The 26,853-nt window shown below is 39.1% G+C and overlaps 1 protein-coding gene across 5 annotated transcripts in view; it reads left to right on the top strand.

Annotated features, from left to right (window-relative positions):
* The window catches only part of LOC117403346 (regulator of microtubule dynamics protein 2), a 70,077-nt gene extending 49,945 nt beyond the window's left edge, over window positions 1–20,132 (top strand). Inside the window, exons 6-12 of one of the 5 annotated variants that reach the window (XM_059023807.1) lie at window positions 2,641–2,716; window positions 5,063–5,140; window positions 6,551–6,649; window positions 7,052–7,109; window positions 13,411–13,464; window positions 17,630–17,710; window positions 18,534–20,132. In XM_059023807.1, coding sequence (XP_058879790.1) covers window positions 2,641–2,716; window positions 5,063–5,140; window positions 6,551–6,649; window positions 7,052–7,109; window positions 13,411–13,464; window positions 17,630–17,676 — 412 coding nt within the window. In that variant the 3' untranslated portion in view covers window positions 17,677–17,710; window positions 18,534–20,132. Of the gene's footprint in view, window positions 1–2,640; window positions 2,717–5,062; window positions 5,141–6,550; window positions 6,650–7,051; window positions 7,110–7,615; window positions 10,241–13,410; window positions 13,465–17,629; window positions 17,711–18,533 lie in introns of those variants that run through there. The other 4 variants (XM_059023808.1, XM_034005425.3, XM_059023809.1 and 1 more) reach the window with 4 other exon arrangements.
* The last annotated feature ends 6,721 nt before the right edge of the window (window positions 20,133–26,853 follow it).

Raw genomic sequence — 26,853 nt, 5'->3', positions numbered from 1 at the left:
TTGGCAGGGACCCACATTCACACATCACACAAATTACACTGCCACAGTCCTAAAATGTTAAAGGGGGCTGTTGCTTCGTAATCTTTAATACGTAGGATAGCGATGTTCCTTCCATTAGTGTAAACTCTGAAAGGATGCCTGTCTGCCTGTTGAACAGTGTGACCTCGTTCCTGTCTTCTGTTTAGAATGTATGCCAACAAGGAAACACTCCCACAGAATGGTTGGTTGTTTTTGGCCAAATAGTTTTCATCTTTTCTTAATGATAATTTCCCTTACAGTAGTTTGCCTGGAGATCCCCTCCAACTAGGTAAAAACAAGATACAGTACAGCAAAAATAAAAACTCAATACTGAAGCAACACAATCCAGATCAATTCCAAAATAACTGCAAACAACATAAAGAAAGTCAGTGACATTTGAAGCTGCTTATTCGCTGCTTAAGATGTAAAATCTAGACCTACTAGCATAAACAATCTAGACTGACCAGCATAAAAAGTCCTTTAATATTGAGCAGTACATTTCACTTATGGAACACCATGTGTGCAAATCCCAAGCTGGACACTGTATTATTTTAAACAGTATAAATTGGTGGTCTCTTTTTTTTGGTCACGCACAGAGGAGAAATTTAACAAGACACAGGATAAGCCAGTTCATTTTTCATTGTTTTCTTTTCAAGCGGCAATCCGTTTAGCCACGGTATGCTGTGTTTATCTGATTAGCACCCACCGAGTGAAAGGAAAAAGGTTTCTTGCCAGTTTCTGAACAAGAACTGCCAAATAAGGTTTTAACTACCCAGCCCCCCCTTCCTCAGCAACTGAATTCCTTGACCTTTTCACCCCCTGAGCCTTTGCGTAAAAGTTGCTTGTACCCTGTTGCTGTAGTTGACAAGAGTACCAGCAGGATTAACTATTATATTCATACTGCTTTGATCACACCATACATCCTGCTCAACAATGTTTGACAAACCCTCTGAGGCTCAATTAAACCATAGAACTACTGTTTCTTGCAATCAGAATCTATCCTAGGAAAGAGTTAGGCTTTTTTTTAATGCATAAATAAATCATTTCCCCACTCAGTGTATAATAGTTTTCTTGTAGAAATAATTATAATATATTCACCACCCCCGCATCAAAATATAAAGCTTGTAAAAACAAGGAAATTAACATTAATTAGTTGTAGCCAACTTTTGCATTGAAGAAGCAAGTTTTCTTGCCTTAGTCTTGTGAAATACAGTTTTTGTTTTTTTTTTCCTCTGGCATGCACCACCAGGAAAAGACAAACTGCAATATAACATTTAAATAAACTGGGATGATAGCCTGATACCTGCACTGACACAGACAGCATCGTAGCATCTGCACTGTGCCTTGCAAAAGACAGAGGTCATTACCTACTTCCACGTTAACATGTATATTTTTTAAGTGAATAGGAACCGAGTTTGTTCCATAAACGGTGGAAATAGAGGATAGGCCTATTTTTCTTAGTCCTCACACATTTGCAGATTTGCTCAGTCGCAATAGGAAGCAAGTTTGTTCCTAACTCTGTAAGTGGACAAAAGTTCATCCATATTGTATAATCAGTTTTCATCCTATCATTAGAATGTCAAACGGAGGATTTGCCTGGTATTCTGTGACCTTGGTCTTATCTCACAATTTGATGATTTGTAAATTTTGTTGATTCACAGTTAGGCCATGTTGACTGTAAATAGTACATACAAATTGCCCCTCTCTAATTCTCTGTGTTTTGAGTAGTTCACGATTTTTATTATTTTATTGTAGTAAAAGCAATGGCAGGATACCGGTGAGTGTTTGGAATTGCTGCCATGAAGCGTGTGAACATTACATTTTTTTTCAACATGAATAATGATTGATAATCTTTGACTCATTTTTTGTGGTTCAGTGGAATGTTAAAAATTCATTCACTTTGGATTGTTACGTTATGCCCTGCTTTAGTACAAGGACATGGTCTTGTATATTAATCTTCCAGTATTAACTTGCTCTGATTTTGTCTTGCACAACCCTGGTGCACAACAACAGCATTTTACCAGCTTGATGGAATGGTCAGAGTCAATTTTAAAGGATTGTGGTTGGGAGACTCAAAAATGAGGCTGCTGGTTTATCATATATTATATCAGTAATATATAAACATGTGCTCACCATATGCTAATCATTTTAAATCTGCAGATTATCTCTACCCCCTTTTTCATGACACCTGACATTGTGTTATCTAGTGCCCAAATCAAAGAAATCCCACATTTATGTACAGTGTGTAATGTTTTGTTTTATTTCATATATTTCACATGCATGAACAGTTTATTTACACATTCCTCATAGCACATGAACCAAACAGAGCAAACTTTAAAATTATTATTTTAAAGCAATTAGGTTAATGCAGAGGCTGGTTTGAGTATGAGTGGAGAATTAACTACCCTTGTCCTGGTTTCCCGTGTGGGTGGTTAGCTCTCCTGCAAAGAAGAGAGATTAAACTAAAGAAATATCTTGGTCTGGAATTCAAACGTTTTCAGTGTGTCTTCACTTGATGAATGGATTAAATTATTGAAATTCCTGATTTTAGAATGATATATGAAATAATCTTGTATCTTAATAGGGAGCATATTTTCCCAACTTCCTGTGTTCATTTTGCAGGTTTGCCATTATGTGTGGCTACATGTCTGAGTACGAGAGTGTGCAGAACAAAATCAAGAATGGCTATCTCTTTAAGGTATGTTTTGGCAGTTATGCTAAGCAGCTGCGCTTCTTAATTTACTTCTTTCTGACAGTGTGTAAACTCAGTTTTTCCAGCAAGCAAGCTGCCTCCGGGGGTGTTCTTGCTGAGGTGCCAGTGTTTCTGTTAACAGATTACTTATGCATGTCTATACAACATCACGTCTTGAGCATTTAAACTGCAAGGATTGAAACTAAATAAATAAGGATACACATGTAGCAATCAGTATGTTGATGTCTCCCAGATGCAATAAAAACAGCTCTTCTCTCAGATTCATAGCAAAACGAATACATATAATATACACACAGATATTTGATAGATTTTATATTTTATTGCATATTTATTAACATGTTGGTGGACGTATTGCACCACAGCCCCTCACCCCCCAATTAGTGTAGAAAAATGTTTTAATTGCTTTTGTACATTTCTTCCAGTTACGCAAGACTAAAAATGGAATCGTACAAATATTTTCCTTGTAAAGAAAAACAATTCACTGCAATTTTGATGCCTGCCTTGTATTAAAATGCTAACCACAAACAGCTAGCTCAAACAGCCTATAAAGATGCTACAAAGATGTGGTCCTGTATTGAGTATGCCTTTTGGAGGGCTGCCTGTTGTTTAATGAAGTAACAGTAAACTTCTTGCACCTAGAGTCCTCCGATTTACTTGCAAATGCTGCTGGAGAATAGAAACCTTAGTAAATGGATACAAATTGGTTTCAGATGTTAACCCTAACCACTGCTACTCTTGCATAAGAAATAAAGGACTAAGTGGCTAATGGGTCTTATCGGCGTACTTCATGGAGTGTAATGATTACTAGCAGTAATGTTGCGTAAGCTAGTTATCCCACTTGTATTTAACGTTTTTCTTTTAATAAACCACAGGCTGGGAAAGTCAGTAATGAAATGAGTATCTCCTGAATTTCTATCTCCTCAGGCTCCAGTGAGCATGGAGCATAGATTTCCAGACTTGGAACACGGCAATTAACATGGAAGACATTCAAGGAATGAACACAACCAAAACAATACTACTGTAGCTAGAAGCAACATGACTACTATAGTACGTTCATGGAAAAGTAATCCCATATTATTTTAAAGATATGATTCAGGCTCTGCTGGCACTGAATAGTAACTTGCCAGGGTTACAGTTTTAAAGAGCAGTGTTACAGTTTTGAAGAGTGTGTAAAAGTTTGACCCTGTTTCCTCAAAAGTTTACTTTATTACTTTAATCAAGAAATGCCATTTGGCATTATACATTTAAAGCAGGTGATTGTAGGGACCACAGGTTTGTATTTATATGGATGTATTGGATGCCTAATGTACCAGGGTTCCTTGAAAGTTTATTCTAAGAGCTGACTGACTTCATTGTCAATTACTTACATATGTAATGTGTTTCTTGTATGATTACAAGCCTCCTTTTGCCTTTATGTAGTCACTAATTGTATTTAAAAGGATTGATCGTAACCTCTCATCATCTTTGTTCGGTTCCCTTTGTGGTCTTTGTGTAGCCACTATGGTCTATGCATTGTTTCCCTTTATGTACAAGCTATGTAATTATGGCAGTCGTTGAGGGGCCTGCAACTGTTCCAAAGTGACCATGCAGTACATAAAATGACAGTACCTGTGCATTGACATTTTTACATATGAAACTATGCAGTTTGATGTTCAAACTTTTGCCAACTCTATACAATGTAGTTATGGAACTTGTTTAAATTGTGAACTTTAATTTGCTGAGTTTTATGTAAGTGCAATAATGAATGTTAAATTATCCAAAATGCCTTTTAGCTTACCCCAAGGCTAACATTTCACAAAAAAGGAAATGTGTTGGTATTATTTACTGGCAAAAATGTACTGTCTCATAGGTTTATTTATTATTTTTTTTTTTTTTTATAACACTTTAAAGGAAATACTGTATATATGTCTTAATTTTTTTCAAGACAGCAAAAATGTTTGGTTCTGCAGGGGTTAATGAGCCATTGAATGTATTGTTTTAAATGGTTATTCTCAGCATCTGAACATGTTCATTGACTACTATATCAAAACACTCTGTCAAGCTACTGTTGCTGGTGGTTGTTTAATCATTTTAAATGAAGAAAAACAGTTTTTGTTATTTACACTGTCTTGCATGTTGCTATTCCCTTTTAATGTTTTCAGTAGAATCTGCCATCAATAAGGTCATCAACAAAATGAGAGAGAAATGTTGCATGAGAGGCAAGAGTTGTGTGGTTTCTGTGCGTGCGTCTGAAATATTTGTGGGTATTGTTATGCATGATAGCACTAGTCCAAAAGACCATGTGTTCTAACGGCACTACCCTGACATTTGCTTTCATTTTACTTTGTTCAGGATCATCTAGACAAAGCAATTGAGCTCAAACCTCAGGATCCCCTGTCTTACTACCTCCTGGGAAGATGGTGCTATGCAGTAAGCTTTCATCTCTTGACATGAACATTTTGATTGTTGAGGAATTCATTAACCATAAGCATCATGGGCCATGCACTGTTGATACAAAACATACAAAGAAGAACAAAGGATTTCACTTTTATGTTGCACTGTGAAATGTTAAATGGGTCTCTCAAAGGATAATTAGATTACAGAAAAGACTATGCATGATTTATGACATGAGGTTTCATATTCAAAACACAATTTATACCAGTAGTTGCAAAATCACTTATTTTAGTAACATTCTAAAAAGTAACATTCTTAGTAAAGTAAATATTTATCTTTTACCCTGCAGTACAAGTATTTTATAAATGGTTTTGACAAACTGAGGGTTCTGATTGGCCAAGACCCCATGTAAAAATCCCACCACAATCTAATGACCTCATTTCAGTTTCTTAGCCATCAAATAACTAGTTTCATCAACTCATTAACGCTCATTTACTTCCGAGGCACTCGGCTTTGCCATCTTGGAATGAAAGCACTGTCTTAGTATTATTTTTCCCCTCAATGCCGCTCAGTTCACTGAAGTGTATATGCACTGTCTTTGACAGGCAAAACAGCTACGGTGGCTGTCAGACCACAGACAAACAATATCCAATGGTACAACTCTTGTAAATCTCTTGATAATTGTCTACTATGAATCAGACTGAAATTAATTCCAGATTGGTCTTGCTGTATAGAAGACAGCTTTAGGTACATGAATATTGTAATAGCTAACAAGACGATACTGCTTTATTTACGAACAATTATTAAAGCAGGTGTTTTGCATCTTTGGAATGTCGTTATTGTGAATGATCGAGAAGTAATAGAGTTATAAAGTCCTAGACAACCTTTGAAGGTTGGCAATCTCATCTGAAATGTTGGCATCATGATTGTGTCACATTGTGTGCTAAGTAGGGAAAAGAAATGCTATTTATTCATTCCTACACCCAGTACCACCAGCCAAAAGCCTTCCATTCAAAAAAATCTTGTTATGTTTGAATGGGCTGGATTCACAGAGTCTTGCATAAGAGGCTGTTGTGTAGTAATCCTCTGTTTATAAGCAACCAAGGGCCTTGTTTGAATCACTCTGTCATTGTCAGTGCAACCTGTAAGTACATGTGTAAGAGCTAATGGAGTGTAGAGAAACGATATCCAGACCCTCCATATACGTAACCTGAGTTCTTTTTGGCTAATCGGCTTGTTCTGGAACTCCTTGGAAAGACTTATTTTGCCAAACTTTTGAAGCAAGGAGAGATGCCTGCCATAATAAAAGAGTTTTCATAATTGCTTATCCCCAAACACAAACATGATCCTTGTCCTGAACCAAAAAATATCTATTAAAAAAGAAAATTATGTTTAATCAAACTGTTTTCACCAAATGGGATACTGATCACATTCCCTCACTTGCAGGTCTCTCAGTTATCTTGGATTGAAAGGAAAGTAGCTGCTACTCTTTTTGGAAACCCACCAACTGCAACAATACAGGATGCACTTCATTATTTCCACAAGGTATTTAGCTCTATGTACCTTTTCCTGTAGATAACAAGACTACATCTCTCCGGTGTTGTGCATGATGTGTTCTGTCTCCCACCAGCAAAAGGAGGCTTGGAAGCAAGGATCTACAGGAAATTAAGGATGTTCTGCCTCTTGATTTCCAACAAGAAGATCGATTTATATTGGTGATCTTTTAATACAGGCTTGATTGCAGGTCCATTTACAAAAAACAACCCTTTTTCATTGTTTTATTTGGTAATGATTGCTGTTTTTTTTTTTGTTTTTTTTTAATGAGGCGGATGGGGTCTTGTTTTGTAAGTTTTATATGGCAAAAACACAACCTTTTTGTATTATTATCATGAGAATGTGCAATAGTCTATTTTCAATATGTTTACAGCATCTTTATTATTAATCTAGGATGAGAATCCATTGTTCCGTACATCTCATGGTCATTTACCTAACCCACTGCTGAAGAGTGAGTTGTATCTTTAATTGTAATAATTGGCATTAGTCTAGTTTGAAAATGATTGCAGCACGAATCTATGTGATGCACTGAGACTGCACTCTTATATACTGAGGTTCTTTTAAAGCATCCCCTTGAGAGAAGCTTATACAGTGGTGCCCAAAAGTATCTACACACTTCCATTTCAAAGTAAAATGCAATTCACATATTTCAGTATTTATTTTATGACATTATATGACATCACTTATATTTGAGCATCAAAAGAAAAGTATCACTTGTATTTGAGCATCAAAAGAAACTTATCACTTATAGTTGAATAAAATTCAATAGATGTGATCGAAAAATGACAAACTCGGTTTTAGAGCAGGTGCAGTGACTTTGTATTGTGCTGATTAACAATTGACATCACAAAGATGCTGCAAAATGATCTGTCGATCTTGGGCGGGTGTTGTGACTCTTGGTCTCCCAGTTCGTGGCCTGTCATTGACAGAGTGTGTCTGGTTATACTGTCTCGCCAGGTTTGAAATTGCTGGTTGTGAGCACCCAAGACTGCGAGCCACAGGACGCTGCCCTAGTCCAGCTTCCAACATGCCGATTGCATGAAGGCGCTGCGGTCTTGACAGATTTGGAATATTGTTTTTTTTCTGTTATTTTTTTTATTGCTTTTATTCAAGCTTGCAATTCAACAGCTGAAATCACTCCATATCCAGTGTCCAATCAACTGTCTCACTAATTAGGTGACTAAGTGCATATGCTTCAGTCATAGTCACTCAAGCGTGTCATGGTCAGGGATGAATGATCAAGTGATTAAAAAGAAACCAAAAACATTTAGTCAATGTACAGCATTTGTATACCTTATTTTTTTTCCAAAAATAAATGTGTTATAATAGTGATAAGTTTCTTTTGGTGCTCAGTATATTAAGTATGGTTCCTAGATTAATGGGGTATTAACTAATTTAACAGACTGATTACGAAGACTACCCCACTACTCATTAAGGTACTAAACTTTTCTTATATAAATCATGACCAGACCCTTTAGGCTGCGTAATAACAGACGGACTGAGCTGATTGTTGTTGAGAGCTGACTAAAGCACTCGGTTCTTTGCTAACGGCTGTGTGACTTTAGAAAAAGGTATTGTTTTATTAGCTGTTAACTTGGTTATTAGATTGCATTTTTGTTTCCTTCTTTTCATCATAGACCCAGCTGTGAACCTTTGGCCTTTTCAGGGGTTATTTGTTGCACTGAGGAGGAGTGTAGCATGTTTCAAGATTGAACTACAGGAAGCTAATGAAGCATGCTTTTCACTCTCATTCTTTCTATATGCTTGTGAGAAATGGTTTGTAAACAAATTACCCGGTCTTTCCAAAAGAGGAAAGGTATCATTGTGGCAGGGCAAAAGCCCTATATGTAAATAGTGTGTGAGTGTGTCGGTGTTGGGAATATAGGCCTGACACAAACATGGTCACCAGTCCTGGGTGTGTGCTGTAGTGCTCGTGGTGCTTTACAATTATTTATTTGTGACACAAGTGGAGTGCTGTCTGGGTTCATGCTGGCCTCAGACAACAACTCTAGACGTGTTAACCATCTACTAATAACAATAACAATAAAAACACGAAACACAGGTCCTTCCAGATCACTTTTCATAAATCAAAACAAAGGAATAGATTACGTTGCTTCGTCCCCTTTTTGTACCGTCATACATGACCCCTTGGTAAACAATTGTAGCCACTCCTCCAGTCCGCGGCTGCCACATTGTTTCCCTTTCGGGTCGATGCATTCGTGCACCGAAGCTCTGCCACCTTTCTAGATGACCGACTTCCTTTTAACCCTGAATAAATTGTCAGGCCAAACAGTCCAGGGTATTCTGTTCCCATTACTTAGCACCCTCACAAATCGGGAGGGAGATTGTCTTTCTGTCGCATATCCCACCGCTCAGAGCGGAGCCGTAGGAACACTCGGCTGAATCTACCATTCCCATTACTCCCCCCTCCCGGGAAAAATAATCTGCATTTTGGTGCTTTCCCTGCACGATGTACCATGTGGCATACTCGAGGATAAATCAGCGGTAATAACAGGCTAAACCCATTAGCACCTCACCTGAGTCTTGGTTTTGGGGATTGCCACGTCGACCAAAGCCCAGATTTTGATGACCATGGGTCTCACCCTTCCATTCCCCATTAAAAATCCCAAATATTGAGTCTCTGTCTTGGCAAACGCACATTTTCCCAAGTTAGCTATCAGCTGGGCTACCCTTAGAGACTGAAGGACGGCTGTAACCCTAGCCAAATGTTCTCGCCAGGTGGAGCTGTAAATAATCACATTGTCAATATACGCTGCTGCATATTCACGATTTGGGCATAAAGTCTCAGTCTCTGAAAGGCAGCGGGCACACCATGTAGCCCAAACGGCATGGTTTTAAATTGAAACAGCCCTTCAGGGGTTGAAAATGCGGTTTTCTCTCTAGAACTGTGGGTTAAGGGGATCTGCCAGTATCCTTTTGTCAGGTCCAGAGTGAAAATAAACTTTGCCTTTCCCAGTCTATCTAGAAGCTCGTCGACCCAAGGCATGGGGTAGGCATCGAACTTGGCAATAGCGTTTACCTTACGGAAATCAACGCAGAAGCGGTTGGTGCTGTCCTTTTTGGCCACTATCACAATTGGACTGCACCACTCGCTCCTGGAAGGCTCAATCACGCCAAGTTCGAGCAGTATAAATTCATGTGATAAATGTCCCTTTCATTTCAGCGATCGGGCTGTCTAATTTCATAATTCACTTTACCAATAGCCTGAATCACTTCATATGGCCCCTGCCATGTAGCACATTATTTCGATTCTGACGAGGGAAGCAGCAGCATTACTTTGCCTCCTGGTCGAAAGGTTTGAATTCTTGCATTTTGATTGTAATGCTGCTTTTGCCGATGTTGAGCCGCTTTGAGGTTGTCCTGGGCCAGACGACCGACCAAATCTAGGCGATCTCGAAGTAGGATCCCATGCTGCACTACATTTGTGGACGAGCCTTTGTGCTCCTCCCAACCCTCTCTCAACAGATCAAGGATGCCCGAGGCTGTTGGCCGTACAAGAGCTTGAAGGGGGAGAACCCTGTCGAACTCTGCGGCACCTCTCTCACTGCAAAAAGGAGGTAGGGAAGAAGCGATGCCCAATGTTTTTGCTCCTGATTCACAAAACGTCTCAGCATCTGCTTTAGGGTCTGATTAAAGCGTTCCACCAAACCATTCATCTGTGGATGATAAACAGATGTCCTGATGGGACGTATTTTTAATATTTTATAAACCTGCTGTAACGTGTTCAACAGAAAGTTAGTTCCATGATCAGTCAAAATCTCCTCGTGGATCCCTACTCTAGCCATAATCTTTGGCAATCGCAGCTGCACTAGTGGACTACAAATGAACTGCTTCCAGGTATCACGTTGCATAATCTACCACCAATAATATATGCATATACCCAGAATCAGAAGGTAGCAAATGGCCCACTATGTCCATTGCAATGCGTTCAAAAGGAGTGGAAATAATCGGCAGGGCGTGGGCGCACTCGACCCGGCGCTACTTGCTGGCAGTCTGGGCATGTGGCTACATATTTCGACACATCAGTATGAAGACCTACCCAATAGAATCGAGCCAATATTCGCTCCCATGTCTTGTCAGCTCCAAGGTGCCCCGCAAAAGGGATGTCATGCGTCAGCCTCATGACCTCTGGCCGACAAGATGGGGGAACCAATAATAGTGAGGGGTCGTTATGTTGGCCCCACACGATGTCCGCGCTTGAGTGCCACATGTCCGGTATATTGAGAGGGGCGGGAGTAACTTCTGCCCTGCATGGCCCAGTAACCTCACCCACTCTGTCACACTGCATTCCGACCCCCTTTGACTGGAGTTTTGTTACCATCCGAGCGTTCTCCCACCAAACCCCAGCCTCACCTCATTGATGCTCCCTCCCATTTTTCAGTCCTTCTCTCCTTGTTTGTTTTTCTAGGACGGAAAACAGACGAAAACATTTCAGCTTGTAAGGGGAAAATATCACCAATCAGTTCCCCTCTTTCTTTTTCTGCCACATTTACGTGTGTGTCTGAGACTGCCATTAATTTCATCAAATCTCTACCCCTACTACCAGGTGACGTTTTATCGGAATTACCAATAAATATATGTTTTGTGTGGGGTATGTCGCCGTGTCTCCTTGGATACAGGAGATAGCCACCTGACCTCGTGGCTGTCACGACACACCACTCAGAAGAGATGTGGAACCATGAGTATCCCTGTCCGGGCAGAGACCAGGGAGTCTTCAAAATCCTCTGCCAGTTTCACAGCTTCTTCCAGGTTGTCGGGGTAGTGGTGCCGTATCCAGGCTTGGGTTTCGGCGCCAACCACATGGCAAAACTGCTGCACTACCACTGCTTCCCCCATTTGCAGATTGGTCTTCTTGGCGGGGGTCAGCCAGTGTACCATGTGGTCACACAACCGTTCCACGACCACCCTGGTACATGTATCTGGGGACCTTTGGTACGCCCTGAATCGTACCCGTTCTCACAGAAACTGCCATTTAGGGGCCCCCCTGGCGAGCTTGGCAGGGACGGCCGCCCCTGTCGACCCCCCCCCCCCCCCAATGATGCCCCTGCCTTAGCCCTACCTTAATTGAATGATTAATGTTTAATTAGGCTCTAGCCGCATAGGTATTCAAGGAGACACCAGAGCTTTAAACTGCAGCTTTCTGGTCTCTGAGTCTCCTTCCTGATGCTATCCTGTTACATTTGGTGTGAGTGGGATAGCGCCCCTGGAGACTCGGAGCAGGACTACAGTTTTTAAAAAAAATGACAAATTTGATAGAGGAGTGGGAGCAGGAGCAGAGGCGTCGGCAAGCTGAAGGGGCTGTCGTTTTTGGGGCTTGCCTGGAGTTTGGGCACCACAAAAAAGAGTCCCCGGACAAGTGGCTCCACCTTAAAGCCCAAGACCAGCAGCCTAAACGAAAGCCAGAGACCTGCCTCTCTGCCTCCCAAGCCATCTAGACTGGTGGCTTGGACATCCTCCTTGAATGTTGGTGCCTCACCTGTGGAGAGTTCGGGCACCCTATGGCACGGTGCCTCCTTCAGGATGAAGAGGAGTTGCCACCTGCCCGAAAGAAGAAGCGGAGGAGTGTCCGTTCTCGGAGGTGAGCAAAAGAGATGCTGCCTACTCGAGTGGCCAAAGGGGAGGAGCCGCTGCGGTCTCCAGAGGGTCCAGAGTCAGCACGTCCAGTGCTGCGCCCTGCGCTGCCTCGGCCAGAGTGCCCCGCCCTGCGCCCTGCGCTGCCTCGGCCGGAGTGCCCCGCCCTGCGCCCTGCGCTGCCTCGACCGGAGTGCCCCGCCCTGCACCCTGCACCCTGCGCTGCCTCGGCCGGAGTGCCCCGTCCTGCAAGTGCTGCCGCCGCCCCTGCCAGAGTACCCATCGCCGCCACCGCCGTCCCTGCTGGAGTGCCCAGCATCGCCGACATCACCATCGCCGAAAGGGCCCAGCACCGCTGCAAGTTTTTCCACTGCCCGAGTGCCCTGCACCTCTGCCAGCTTCACCACTGCCAGAGTGCCCCATCCCGCTGCCAGCTTCAGAGCAAAAGCCCTACATGTAAATAGAGTGTGTGGGTGCTGGGAATATAGGGTTGGCAGGGAGGGGGTTAAAATCCTCCCTGCCATAAAACATGTAAAAATGTGGCTCGAGTCTTAATTGAATGATTAATGGTTAATTAGGCTCTAGCCCCATGATATTTAAGGAGGAGAAAATCATTTGTTTGGGCATTAGGGTTTGAGAGGAATGGTGGTGAGTGTTTATGAGCTGTGTATTTATAAATGGTCAGTGAAGGCAAATGCCGAGCTTGACAGCCAAATTGTTTTGTTTAACCTTTTATTCTGGCTCTTGTGCCTGTTTATTTGTTGGTGTGTTTTTTGCTTATTAATAAACGTTACGCACTAGTGCTTTAAACTGCAGCTTCCTCAGTCTCATTCCTGATGCTATCCTGTTACAGTCATGTTTATACTAAGGTGTCTAAATAATGCATCATCATGAACAGTTTGAAATTTATGGGAATTGCATGGTGGGAATTACTGTAAGCAAAAGATGTGGCAATTCTGTAAATTCCTGCAGAGAGAAATATTCCACTGCTTCTTGGATGCACTTATCTTTAAAGCACGAAGTGCTATGAGTTGTAAACCTCAACAATCCCCTCAGCCTTTACGTTTTGTATAGAGAGGTCATCATCCTGTGATAGACACTTACGGGAAACATGAACAATCATTCCAGTCATTTAATTTTTATTTATTGATTTTTTTCAGGTAGAAGAAATTCGTCCCTGCTATTCCAAATTCAATTATGTTTGCTTAGCAAAGGTGAGCTGTTTTTTTTTTGTTTGTTTTTTTGATGCAGCAAATTATATTGATGCCCTTTGTGTGTGTATGTATGTATGTATGTGTGTGTATATATATATATATATATATATATATATATATATATAGATAGATAGATAGATAGATAGATATACAGTGCCGTGAAAAAATATTTGCCCCCTGTCTGATTTTCTGCGTTTTTTTTTTGACACTGAATGTTATCAGATCTTCAACCAAAACCTAATATTAGATAAAAGGGACCCTGAGTGAACAAATAACACAAAAATGTGATACATATTTCATTTATTTATTAAAGAAAGTTATGCAACACCAAATGCCCCCGTGTGAAAAAGTAATCGCTCCCTTAGACTCAATAACTGGTTACGCCACCTTTAGCACCAATAACTGCAACCAAACGCTTCCTGTAGTTATTGATTAGTCTCTCACAGCGCCGTGGAGGAATTTTGGCCCACTCCTCCATGCAGAACTGCTTCAACTCAGTGACATTTGTGGGTTTAGGTCTGGACTTTGACTAGGCCATTCCAAAACTTTAAATTTCTTGTTCTTCAGCCATTCTGATGTAGACTTGCTTGTGTGTTTCGGATCATTGTCTTGCTGCATGACCCAGCTGCGCTTCAGCTCACGGACTGATGGCCTGACATTCTCCTGTAGAATTCTCTGATACAGAGCAGAATTCATGGTTCCTTCAATGATGGCAAGGCGTCCAGGTCCTGATGCAGCAAAGCATCCCCAAACCATGACACTACCACCACCATGCTTGACTGTTGGTATGAGGTCCTTCCTGTGGAATGTAGTGTTTGGTTTTCACCAGACATAACAGGGCCCATGTCAGCCTCTGTCCATAGAACATTGTTCCAGAACTCTTGAAGATCATCCAGGTGCTTTTTGACAAACTTGAGACGAGCATTCATGTTCTTAGTGAGCAATGGTTTCCGCCTTGCTACTCTGCCATGAATCCCATTTTTGCCCAGTGTTTTTCTGATGGTGGAGTCATGAACACTGACCTTAGCAGAGGCGGGAGAGGCCTGCAGATCCCTGGATGTTTTTTCTAGGGTTCTTTGTGACTTCCTGGACGATTTTACGCCTTGCTCTTGGAGAGATTTTGGCAGGACGGCCACTCCTGGGAAGATTCACTACTGTCCCAAACTTTCTCCATTTGGACAATATGGCTCTGACTGAGGTCGAGCCCCAGAGCCTTAGAGCCAGAGCCTTAGAAGCCTTAGAAATGGCTTTGTAACCCTTTCCAGACTGATATGCATCAACAACTTCAGGAATTTCTTTTGTTCGTGGCATGATGTGCCTCTAGAACCTGCGTGCTGACAACTTCACTCTGATGATAAGGGCCAAAGTTAGTCAGATTTATATTGGGCAGGGCTGGCCCAAATCAGGCCTGGATGTTAACCAAAGTACTCAAACAGCTGACCCTAATTATCCCTTTAATTGGGTTGAGTTAACTAGGTGGGGGCAATAACTTTTTCACACCTGAAGATTGCATGTTTGATTACCTTGCACACCAAACAAATGAAATAAACACAAAACTTTGGAGTCATTTTTTCTCTCAGACTCCCTCTATATACTACTACAACAACCCCCAGAAAATATGACCAAATACAATGTGAAAAATGTGCAAAAATGCAGAAAATCAGACGGGGCAAATAGTTTTTCACGGCACTGTGTATGTATATATATATACAGTGCCCTGCATAAGTATTCACCCCCCTTGGACTTTTCCACATGTTGTAGTGTTACAACCTGGAATTAAAATGGATTTAATTAGGATTTTGTGTCACTGATCTACACAAAATAGTCCATAATGTCAAAGTGGGGAAAAAAATCAACATATTTTTCAAAGTTATTTACAAATAAAAAACTGAAAAGTCTTGATTGCATAAGTATTCACCCCCTTTACTGTGACACCCCTAAATAAGCTCTGGTGCAACTAATTACCTTCAGAAGTCACATAATTAGTTGAATGGAGTCCACCTGTGGGCAATTAAAGTGTCACATGATCTCAGATGCAATACACCTGTTTCTGGAAGGCCCCATAGTTTGTTAGAGAGCATATCTAAACAAGCAGCATCATGAAGACCCAGGAGCTATCAAAACAAGTCCGGGATAAGGTTCTGGAGAAGCACCAATCAGGGTTGGGTTATAAAAAAATATCCCAAACTTTGAACATCCCCCAGAGCACCGTTAAATCCATTTTTAAAAAATGGAAAGAATATGGCACAACTGTGACTCTGCCTAGAGAAGGCCGTCCACCAAAACTCAGTGACCGGGTAAGGAGGGCATTAGTCAGAGAAGCAACCAAGAAGCCAATGGTAACTCTGAAGGAGCTGGAGAGATCCACAGCTGAGATGGGAGAAACCGTCCATGGGACAACTATAACCCGGACGCTCCACAAAGCCCGGCTTTATGGAAGAGTGGAGAGAAGAAAGCCATTGCTGAAAAAAACCCATATCAAATCCAGTTTGGATTTTGCCAAAAAGCATGTGGGAGACACAGCAAACATGTGGAAAAAGGTTCTCTGGTCTGATGACCGGGTGAGGAACAGCCAAACTCAGCTAACAAGGTGAGGTTGCTGAAGACAGTTTACTGTCAAAAGTCATACACCATGGCAAGACTGAGCACAGCAACAAGACACAAGGTAGTTATACTGCATCAGCAAGGTCTCTCCCAGGCAGAAATTTCAAGGCAGACAGGGGTTTCCAGATGTGCTGTCTAAGCTCTTTTGAAGAAGCACAAAGAAACGGGCAACGTTGAGGACCATAGACGCAATGGTCGGCCAAGGAAACTTACTGCAGCAGATGAAAGACACATCATGCTTAGTTCCCTTCGCAATCGGAAGATGTCCAGCAGTGCCATGAGCTCAGAATTGGCAGAAAACAGTGGGACCCTGGTACACCCATGTACTGTCCAGAGAAGTCTGGTCAGAAGTGGCCTTCATGGAAGACTTGCGGCCAAAAAGCCATACCTCTGACGTGGAACAAGGCCAAGCGACTCAACTATGCACGAAAACACAGGAACTGGGGTGCAGAAAAATGGCAGCAGGTGCTCTGGTCTGATGAGTCAAAATTTGAAATATTTGGCTGTAGCAGAAGGCAGTTTGTTCGCCAAAGGGCTGGAGAGCAGTACACAAATGAGTGTCTGCAGGCAACAGTGAAGCATGGTGGAGGTTCCTTGCAAGTTTGGGGCTGCATTTCTGCAAATGGAGTTGGGGATTTGGTCAGAATTAATGGTCTCCTCAATGCTGAGAAGTACAGGCAGATACTGATCCATCATGCAATACCATCAGGGAGGCATCTGATTGGCCCCAAATTTATTCTGCAGCATGACAACGACCCCAAACATACAGCGACAGTCATTAAGAACTATCTTCAGCGTAAAGAAGAACAAGGAGTCCTGGAAGTGATGGTATGGCCCCCACAGAGCCCTGATCTCAACATCATCGAGTCTGTCTGGGATTACATGAAGAGAGAGAAGCAACTGAGGCTGCCTAAATCCACAGAAGAACTGTGGTTAGTTCTCCAAGATGTTTGGGCCAACCTACCTGCCGAGTTCCTTCAAAAACTGTGTGCAAGTGTACCTAGAAGAATTGATGCTGTTTTGAAGGCAAAGGGGTGGTCACACCAAATATTGATTTGATGTAGATTTTTCTTCTGTTCACTCACTTTGCATTTTGTTAATTGATAAATATAAACTATTAATATTTCTATTTTTGAAAGCATTCTTACTTTACAGCATTTTTTCACACCTGCCTAAAACTTTTGCACAGTACTGTATATATATATATATATATATATATATATATATATATATATTTCAGTTTTTTATTTTTCTTAAAAATATTTCCCAACATAAAACCAATGTCACCTTACAATAATTGATTTTGAGTTTTAGTATTTTAAAATAAAATATCAAACAGAACGAAATTTCAATGTACCATTTGTAATTCAGTAATATGAGAAAATTGGTCAGGGGTCTGAATACTTTTGCAAGGCACTGTATATATATATATATATATATATATATATATATATATATATATATATATATATATATATATATATATATATATATATATATATATATGTGTATTTAGTCGTAAACTTTTTTGTTTGTTTTTAATTTTTTTAATTTTTCTCAGTGTTACAAAGATCTAGGACAAAGAGTCCATGCACTAAAGTGGTGTGATGCTGCATCTGCTATGGCAGTAGCTTCTAATGAGGTTGGTAATTACAGTGTTATGTGTAACCCTGTATTGGGATCAATCATTCTTGAAGGACCCAGATGGTTAATTAATTTAAATCATTCGAATAGCCATCCCCACACTAGTGTTTTACATACTTTTAAAGACTGTAACAAACATTGGTTCTCAACATTTGCACAAATGGGACCAGTAATGAAAAAACCTCCAAGATATCGAGCGATCAGTTGATGAAATCAGCCCCTAAATGAGGAACCCTATTTGCTGTCTTTCCTTGAATGTCCCTGCCACACTCAGTCAGGCACAGGGTCAGCTGCAGCTTGTCAGAAATAAGGAACAAATTGAAAGTTCTACATTAATTGCAAAATCCACTGCAACTCGTTGCACAATGGACAGGTTTCATGAAGTAAAAATGAAATGCCTGGTTTGGCTCAAAACAAATACATTATTTGAAAAAGGTGTATGATTTATTACAATATTTTGGGAAGATTTGAACCCCTGTGTTTATTGTCCCAAGGAGTCCTTACTATGTAACTGCACCACAACCTTGTGTTCTTGCCTTGTTTCTTTGGGGCTGCATCAAAGGCCTATTATTTTCACTGCAAACCTTGGTGATTAAACATAAACCCATATCCATTTAGCATAATTTGTACATTTTCTGAAATAATAAAGAATCACAACATGCATTTGTCTACCTGGTTTAGACAGTTGTATGATTGGACACACCTGTTTAATCAATGGATTATACCAATTTATGTCATAACAAGTGCATTTTCCATTATGAATGTATGACATGGTCATGATCTAAACAATGACCATTATGTGCTGCTGTCTTTCCTTGCAGGATAAAGAAGCCCAGAAGGAGCTGGACTCTATTCTGTCTTCCCTCAGTCAGTAAACTAAGACACACTTTCCCTACGGCAGAGCAGCATTGACAGACGGTGGAGATGAAATGACGTTTAGAACTATGACATGTGTAATTTGTTGCAAGTGTTGTGTGACGTAGTCTCTTAGATTTATTGGAAATCTCTGTTGTGTTTTTATGTATGTGTGTGTGTGTGTGTGTGTGTGTGTATATATATATATATATATATATATATATATATATATATATATATATATATATATATATATATATATATATATATAGTATTCATAATGGAATTTTTTTGGACTGCACCCTGGGGATCCTGAGGTGCTTTCACAGCACAAAAATACACTGGTTTTAATACATTCCGAGATCAATGTTTAAACAACGTTAAAGATTTATTTACTGCATTTAAACACCTTGGTGCAAAATTTTGTAAACCAATTATATAACAAGTGAAATGTCTTTTGGCTAGTAAGCTGTTTAAACTGCACCACAAGCCCTCTGCTGTGTGCTTTGATCCTTAGCGCAGGATGAAGTGACTGTAATTATCTCAAGCATGACATTGGATGACACGCACTCCCGGTTAAGTGGTTTCAACAACATTGTTCGTTACATGCACTCAAAGGACAAGTTTTTTTTTTTTTTTTTTTAAGAGTAAAAAACACCCTTAAAAGATGGTATCTCTCTTTCCTGGCAAAACAAAATACCACTATTTCCTAAAAAGTGCGTGCTAAGAAAAGTAGCACACCAAACACTCACCTTCTTGAAAACAGCGTGTTGAACAGAAAGCAAAAAGTGAAACGTTGCTATAAAGCAACTGGGGTTACTGCTGTCTCTGTATGTTGCAAATAACGGATTTTAAATATTTGAAACCCCAGGTTGTGCAATCATATTGAAAAAAATCAGTACATATATCCACTGTGGTAAAGACCTGTAGATTTCCTTTGGGAGCAACTTTTTTTTTTTTTTTAACTATTAATTGATCCACTTCTAACTATTTGACTTACTGATCACTTTTGACATTATTTGGCTGCAATAATTCTTTCAACAGGCTATTTCTTCAGGGAGCTATTGTGTTGCAGCCATTCTTCAAGAGAAAGGGTTAAAGATTTCTGATACAACTGCGTATATAAACTGTCAAGTGTACGAATCCAGTGAATTAGGATACCTGCACAGAGGATGTCAGCAAATATTTCTATTGTTCAGAATTCCTTGCAGCAGAATATAGGTCATTTTACCAGCATGATAGAGATTTATTGTGAACTCAAGCCACTTGCTACTACAGTAATGTGAATTAATGTATTCATTTCAAAAACAAAAGAAAAATTATTAAACAGTAATTTAGAATGTACACTATAGTTATCATAATACTTCGGGTAAATTGCAATAGATAATGAGAATGTAATAATTTAAAGATGTACGTATTTATATAAAAAATATATGATTTATGAATTTATAAATGATTATCAATAGCACATTTAATTAAAGACATTAAAGGGCTTTTAATGTATGCTTTTAAAACATGTATGTTCAACAGTGAAACACATTTATTAAATAAACTGTTTTGTTGTAGCTTGTCTGTTTCCCTTAAATAAACACTTTAATCATGTGCAGAAACAACTTTCAGGAGCTTTGAACAAGCTTCTGAATGTTTGGGGAAACTTCAGTAACACTGAATAAATATTTAGATAGGTGTTCGTCCAACTCCCTGATAAAAAATAATGAAATAGTGATTTAAGACAGCTTCTTACCCAATTTGTTTTTCTCAGGAAAATATTTGAATTGTATGCTTTAGAAACTATCCACCCTACATCCACAGAAAAAGGATGGCTGTTTTTTAAAAATGTAGTACTAGATGCGCAAAACAATTACATCCCAAAAGTAGACAAATCTAAATCTAAAACCAAATGGCCAAAATGGTTTAATAGATAAATTTAAAAAAATATTCAGCGAAAAAAGGCACTTTACAGAGCGTTTAAAAGGGACCAAAAACAAAGTACACAAAAAGAGTACTTGGAACTGCAAACACAAGTCAAAAAGGAAGTTATAAAGGCCAAGAGAGAGATAGAAATCAATATTGCTGAGGGGGCTAAAACCAATTCCAAAAGGTTTTTCAAATATTATAACAGCAAGACAACATTCAAAGAGGAGGTTAAATGTCTAAGAGACACAAATGGCAAAATCATAGATGAAGAAAAAAAAATAGCAAATATATTAAATTATTACTTTTCACAGGTTTTTACAAAGGAAGACACGGACAACATGCCCGACATGTCGACCTGTTCCTATCCAATTTTAAATAACTTTAGCATAACAGAGGCAGAACTGTTAAAGGGACTAGGAGCTCTTAAAATAAACAAATCCCCTGGACCGGATGAGATCCTCCCAGTAGTACTCAAAGAAATGAAAGAAGTTATTTACAAACCGCTAACCAAGATCATGCAACAGTCTCTTGACACAGGGGTTGTACCGACAGACTAGAAAATAGCAAACGTAATACCGATCCACAAAAAGGGAGACAAAACCAAACCAGGTAACTACAGACCAATAAGCCTGACTTCTATTATATGTAAACTTATGGAAACTATAATAAGATCCAAAATGGAAAATTACCTATATGGTAACAATATCCTGGGAGACAGTCAGCATGGTTTTAGGAAAGGGAGATTGTGTCTAACTAACCTACTTGACTTTTTTGAGGATGCAACATTGAAAATGGATAATTGCAAAGTATACGACATGGTTTATTTAGATTTCCAGAAAGCTTTTGACAAAGTCCCACAGAAAAGATTAATTCTCAAACTGAACGCAGTATGGATTCAAGGAAATGCATGCACATGGATTAGGGAGTGGTTAACATGTAGAAAACAGAAAGTACTGATTAGAGGAGAAACCTCAAAATGGAGCGAGGTAACCAGTGGTGTACCACAGGGATCAGTATTAGGTCCGCTGCTATTCCTAATCTACATTAATGATTTGGATTCTGGTATAGTAAGCAAACTCGTTAAATTTGCAGACGACACAAAAATAGGAGGAGTGGCAAACACTGTTGCAGCAGCAAAGGTCATTCAAAATGATCTAGACAGCATTCAGAACTGGGCAGACACATGGCAAATGAAATTTAATACAGAAAAATGTAAAGTATTGCGCGCAGGCAATAAAAATGTGCATTATAAATATCATATGGGAGATACTGAAATTGAAGAAGGGAACTATGAAAAAGACCTAGGAGTTTATGTTGACTCAGAAATGTCTTCATCTAGACAATGTGGGGAAGCTATAAAAAAGGCCAACAAGATTCTCGGATATATTGTGAGAAGTGTTGAATTTAAATCAAGGGAAGTAATGTTAAAACTTTACAATGCATTAGTAAGACCTCACCTAGAATATTGTGTTCAGTTCTGCTCACCTCGTTACAAAAAGGATATTGCTGCTCTAGAAAGAGTGCAAAGAAGAGCAACCAGAATTATCCCAGGTTTAAAAGGCATGTCGTATGCAGACAGGCTAAAAGAATTGAATCTATTCAGTCTTGAACAAAGAAGACTATGCGGCGATCTGATTCAAACATTCAAAATAAAAGGTATAGACAATGTCGACCCAGGGGACTTTTTTGACCTGAAAAATGAAACAAGGACCAGGGGTCACAAATGGAGATTAGATAAAAGGGCATTCAGAACAGAAAATAGGAGACACTTTTTTACACAGAGAATTGTGAGGGTCTGGAACCAACTCCCCAGTAATGTTGTTGAAGCTGACACCCTGGGATCCTTCAAGAAGCTGCTTGATGAGATTCTGGGATCAATAAGCTACTAACAACCAAACGAGCAAGCTGGGCTGAATGGCATCCTCTTGTTTGTAAACTTTCTTATGTTCTTATGTTCTTATTTCCATTGAGTTCTGTCATCGTTTGGTGTTAGTTTTATTTGGTGATGCTGGCCACTAAACAAATACATACAAGTGTGAAATATCAGCAGAGTATTGCTTTTTTCAATGTGTCTTTTTCACTATAATCTCAAAGTACCAATACAGTTGTGTTTTTTAATGCATTCCAATGTTTCTAAAAATCTTTTTTTCCTTCCATTTGGTCTTTTAAACCAGTCCAACTTTTTAAAGAAGCTAAAATACAAAGCAAAACATATTAGACTTCCAATGAAATATGTATGAGAATCCCAGCTTAATTCTAAAAGTGATATATGAGGAGGATCATTTTCTGTAGTGTAAAGCCTTTATGGTAATTCTTGATGTCGATTCAGAATGCATTCTGGTAAATATTTGTGGCGACTGAAAATATCAGATAACCACCTGATACTTTGAAGTTCCCTATACTATGATGCATCAAGGAATGGTTCTACTCACTTTGATTATAACGTCTTCATGTGTGATAAAAGAAGTTACAGTAAAAGGTGTATTGCCATGAACCCAGTGGGAACTGAATTATTGGATAGGCACGACAGCAAAGATTCTATCAAAGGCCCACTAAGTAGGCAGCCCTGTAGAAATCTGAGAATTCCTCATTGATTCTCAGGTTGTAAAAACTACTGTAGTCGTTAAGCTTAGCTTCCAGGAAACAATAAAAGCGACTGAAGATTGAAAGGGTTATTTTAATGCTCTTTGCAAAAACCTTTTATTTGCAGTACTTGGGTTATGTGTTAACAGGTTAACATAGTCTTCAAAGGGTTATATCTGAATCAGTATATGTTTCATTTTTCCAGTCTACTGCTCCTAGTTACAGAACAGCTTTTGTTGTGGAAATATGAGACAACCATAAGTCCATTGTGTTATTTCTATTTTTTCAGTGGTACTTAATTATAAAATCAGTGCACCTTTAAACTCAAAGGGCACTAAACTGGTTGAGTTATGTTTTGTCCAAAAAAGCAGACACATGTGGATTCATCTGTATGGGGCAACGGTGCTTTTGTATGTGCTTAGTTATCTTAGTGACAGGAACAAATTACTGTAAATGTTGCTAATGACCAAAAGAAAGATTTGTTATTTTGTAGGAACATGTTTGTACAATTAACACTGACAGTTAATACAGTTAAAAGGGAATTGTTCTGTATTAAGATTAATCTTAATATGTGAAGGGTTTTAAGCTTTTGGCCCACGATCCTCTGACAGCGCTTTAAAAGACATTTTGCAGGTACGATTGGTTTAAGAATTGAAAAGTTTGATATCTGATCCGTACCTCTCACCAACTATCTGTGCTTTGCAATGCTCAAAATGCTCTGTTTCAGTTGGGAAGTTCAGATCATGCTGTCTCCAGCATACTAATTAAAGTTCCTGATAAGTTTTTCTTGATTTTATACAGTGTCTTCTACACTACGACTAGCTCCCTCTTGTGGCTGTGTCGTGTTCAGCGTTTCTGTTGGCCCAGCTGATGAGAAAGACGGCTGTACTAGAGGAAGTTTTATCATGTCTTGAATCCCAGGTGGGGGGGTGGGGGAGTATCTACCAAGTGAAAAGCTGCATGCCTAGAGCATGTTTCCATTTGAAAGGGTACAGTAAAGTCCTTTCAATAAAAAGGGATCTCTGATTGAGTTTTACTTTTTTTTTCAATTTCAATTTTACTTAATTTCAAAGTTTATCTGTGTCTGTCTGTCTATCTCGTCTATCTCTGTCTACAGCTCCAGTTTCTAGATGGTATATATTGGTTTTAAGGCAGAGCGATTGATAGCTGTAACCCTGAATCATCCCTAGAGAAAGGGAAGGATATACAGTCCCTGCCACCCTGCGAGAGAGAGAGTGGAGCCCAACCTGGAAACAATGTACCTCTAAGGGGCATTCCCGGAATGCATTGTGTACTTGGTACCTAGCTGACCATGCTAGATTCTATTTGAAGGATCCAAATGTAGGCAGATCTAAATACCGACAGCCTTAATTTGCTGGTGTTTTATTATTATTATTATTATTATTATTATTATTATTATTATTTATTTTTTATTTTTTTTAATTTATTTATTTATTTATTTATTTATTTATTTATTTATTAACATCACTAAATGCAATGAATAAGGTTCAGAGCAGGTTTCAATAAATACTATGACCGAGGACCCAAACATAACAAAAGCACAACATTGTAACAGGTGATACCTTTTCTTAATGTCTGTTTTTCTAGCTGAGTTGTCACAACCCTTACAATGTTAAGACCCACATTTGAACCCGCAAACCACCTGCAACCTGAACAGAGCTTATGTAGTTAATAATGAGCTGAAGAGGACTTGCAGTCACCTTTTCATGTGTATTCATTTTAAAGGTAATACTTTGTCTGCTGTTTATGGTTTGTCAGAATATCAACTGCCATCTGCACTAGCTCTGTCTCCGTGCAGCTGAAATGACCTGTCAATACAATCTGCTATTATTATTATTATTATTATTATTATTATTATTATTATTATTATTATTAATAATAATAATAATAATAATAATAATAATTGAAATAGCATATAGACTATTAAACATATGTGGAGGTGCGCAGTAAGCCTGCTCTTGATTTTTAAAACAGTCATTTAAAATAAGATATTTAAACAAAGAGCAAATTACATATTTAATATGCCCTTAAATTTGATCGTGAAAGACATAGAAGGATGAGATGTTTTTAATACAACAAGTCTGCCAGTCGAGCACAGCTCATGGTTCAAGTTATGTTTAATTGGCTATAGTATTAATAGTAGTTGCATGTTGCATGTTGCAGTGTGTTTAAACTCCATATACAGAGTATAAGTAAGTTAAAGATTATCTCTAGTTGTTTTTCAAACAGTTAAAACAGAATTAATTTCTCCTGGAATAGCACCGTCTTTATTTCATTATATTTTATGGCTTTCTATTTTGTTTTTATACTGACACTTTTAAATAGGGCTAAACTTGTTTTTACTTATCAGCAATCGGTTTTCTTTATCTGCGTTTGTCACGCACTTGAGGCTGGCTGGTTGACTCTGAGCTCCTTGTTGATAGTATACAGGATGTTTTGGGAGTGTAAGATAAAGCAGTGCACACGGAAAGGTTATCTTAAACTCTTGCCTTTTGTTCCTGTGCCACTTGGAAATGCTACCCACAATGCACCTCTTTGGGCATGTTTTTGTGCACTGTGGGTGTAATTATCAGTACCTGAGCCAAGAGTACCAAGGTAAGTGACAACAAAAGAACATCGACTTGACAAATCACTGATTAAAAAAAAAAATCTTAAAGTAGCTTCAATTGCCCTTTTAGTTGTTTTGTTTAATTTCCCTTTATTGTTTTGTGGTTTTGCTATAATTCTGAGTGGCTCTCATTTTTCTCTAAATCTGCTTTTACCTGGCTTGAGCTTGCTATGAGCTTGTCTGGAGAATCCTAAGTGCCTGGAGTAAACAGACTTACTCATTGCATTCAAATCATGTGACCTCTCATACCCCACCTACTCGGTTTATGTGGATATTGAGCAGTTGGGGCTGGGCTGGCAGAGTTAAAATGAAGAGTTGAATGGAATAAGGAAGTCTGTCCGGTGCTGGTGTAAATGAATATTGGTTCCCCAGAATATTTGTTTCCCAAGAAACAAATATTCTGGGAATATCTATACCCCCAGGGGAACAAACATGTGTTCCCACCAGCAAACATTTGTTCCCCCCTACATGCATATTTGTTATTTATCCTGTTTTTGTGTAAATTACGCATGTATAATATTAGTAAATGTGAGCAGTGTTTGCAGGCTGTTATCATGTATTATTGTAGGTGAGACTGGACCTGCTAGAGGATTGGAGGGTACAAGTCTAGGGTTAGGGAAAGTGGTCTTAAAATTAAGGTTTTAGTTGAAAGTGCATGGAAATAGACTAATATGCAAAGAAAGATTACTTTTCCCCCCAAAAAAATAAATAAGAGGAAACAAATATTTGGGGGGGAAGATATATTCTCTGACACCGGCACTCAGGGCTTTCCAGATAAAACAAGTCTGAGCCACAGAGTATAATGGCAGGTTTAGAGAAAAATATGTAGTATGTCAACTTCGTAGCAACGGAACCCAGAACCACTCAGGATGATTGCAAACAACACAACATAAAAGGGAAATGTAAGTAAAAATGCTAGTTACTTTTTAATGTAGCAGTGATATTTCTTATGTGTATCAGGTTTCAGATGATACTGTAAAACATTAAAGTGCTTAAGTCCTGATTACCTGCCTGTGGTACATTGATTTATGTAAATAATTCATGTATTTAATGATGCATTTTAAGCAACAGACCTAAAACTTTTTTTTTTTTTTTTTGTAACTCTTATAATCCAATGTAGTGCAGGTGTAGAGGTGGACACATCATTAGGAAGTGAG

This window comes from Acipenser ruthenus, chromosome 5, assembly GCF_902713425.1.
Source record: "Acipenser ruthenus chromosome 5, fAciRut3.2 maternal haplotype, whole genome shotgun sequence".
Lineage (NCBI taxonomy): Eukaryota > Metazoa > Chordata > Actinopteri > Acipenseriformes > Acipenseridae > Acipenser > Acipenser ruthenus.
The sequence above is the reverse complement of the archived record's forward strand: the minus strand, read 5'-3'. Positions and strand labels throughout refer to the sequence as shown.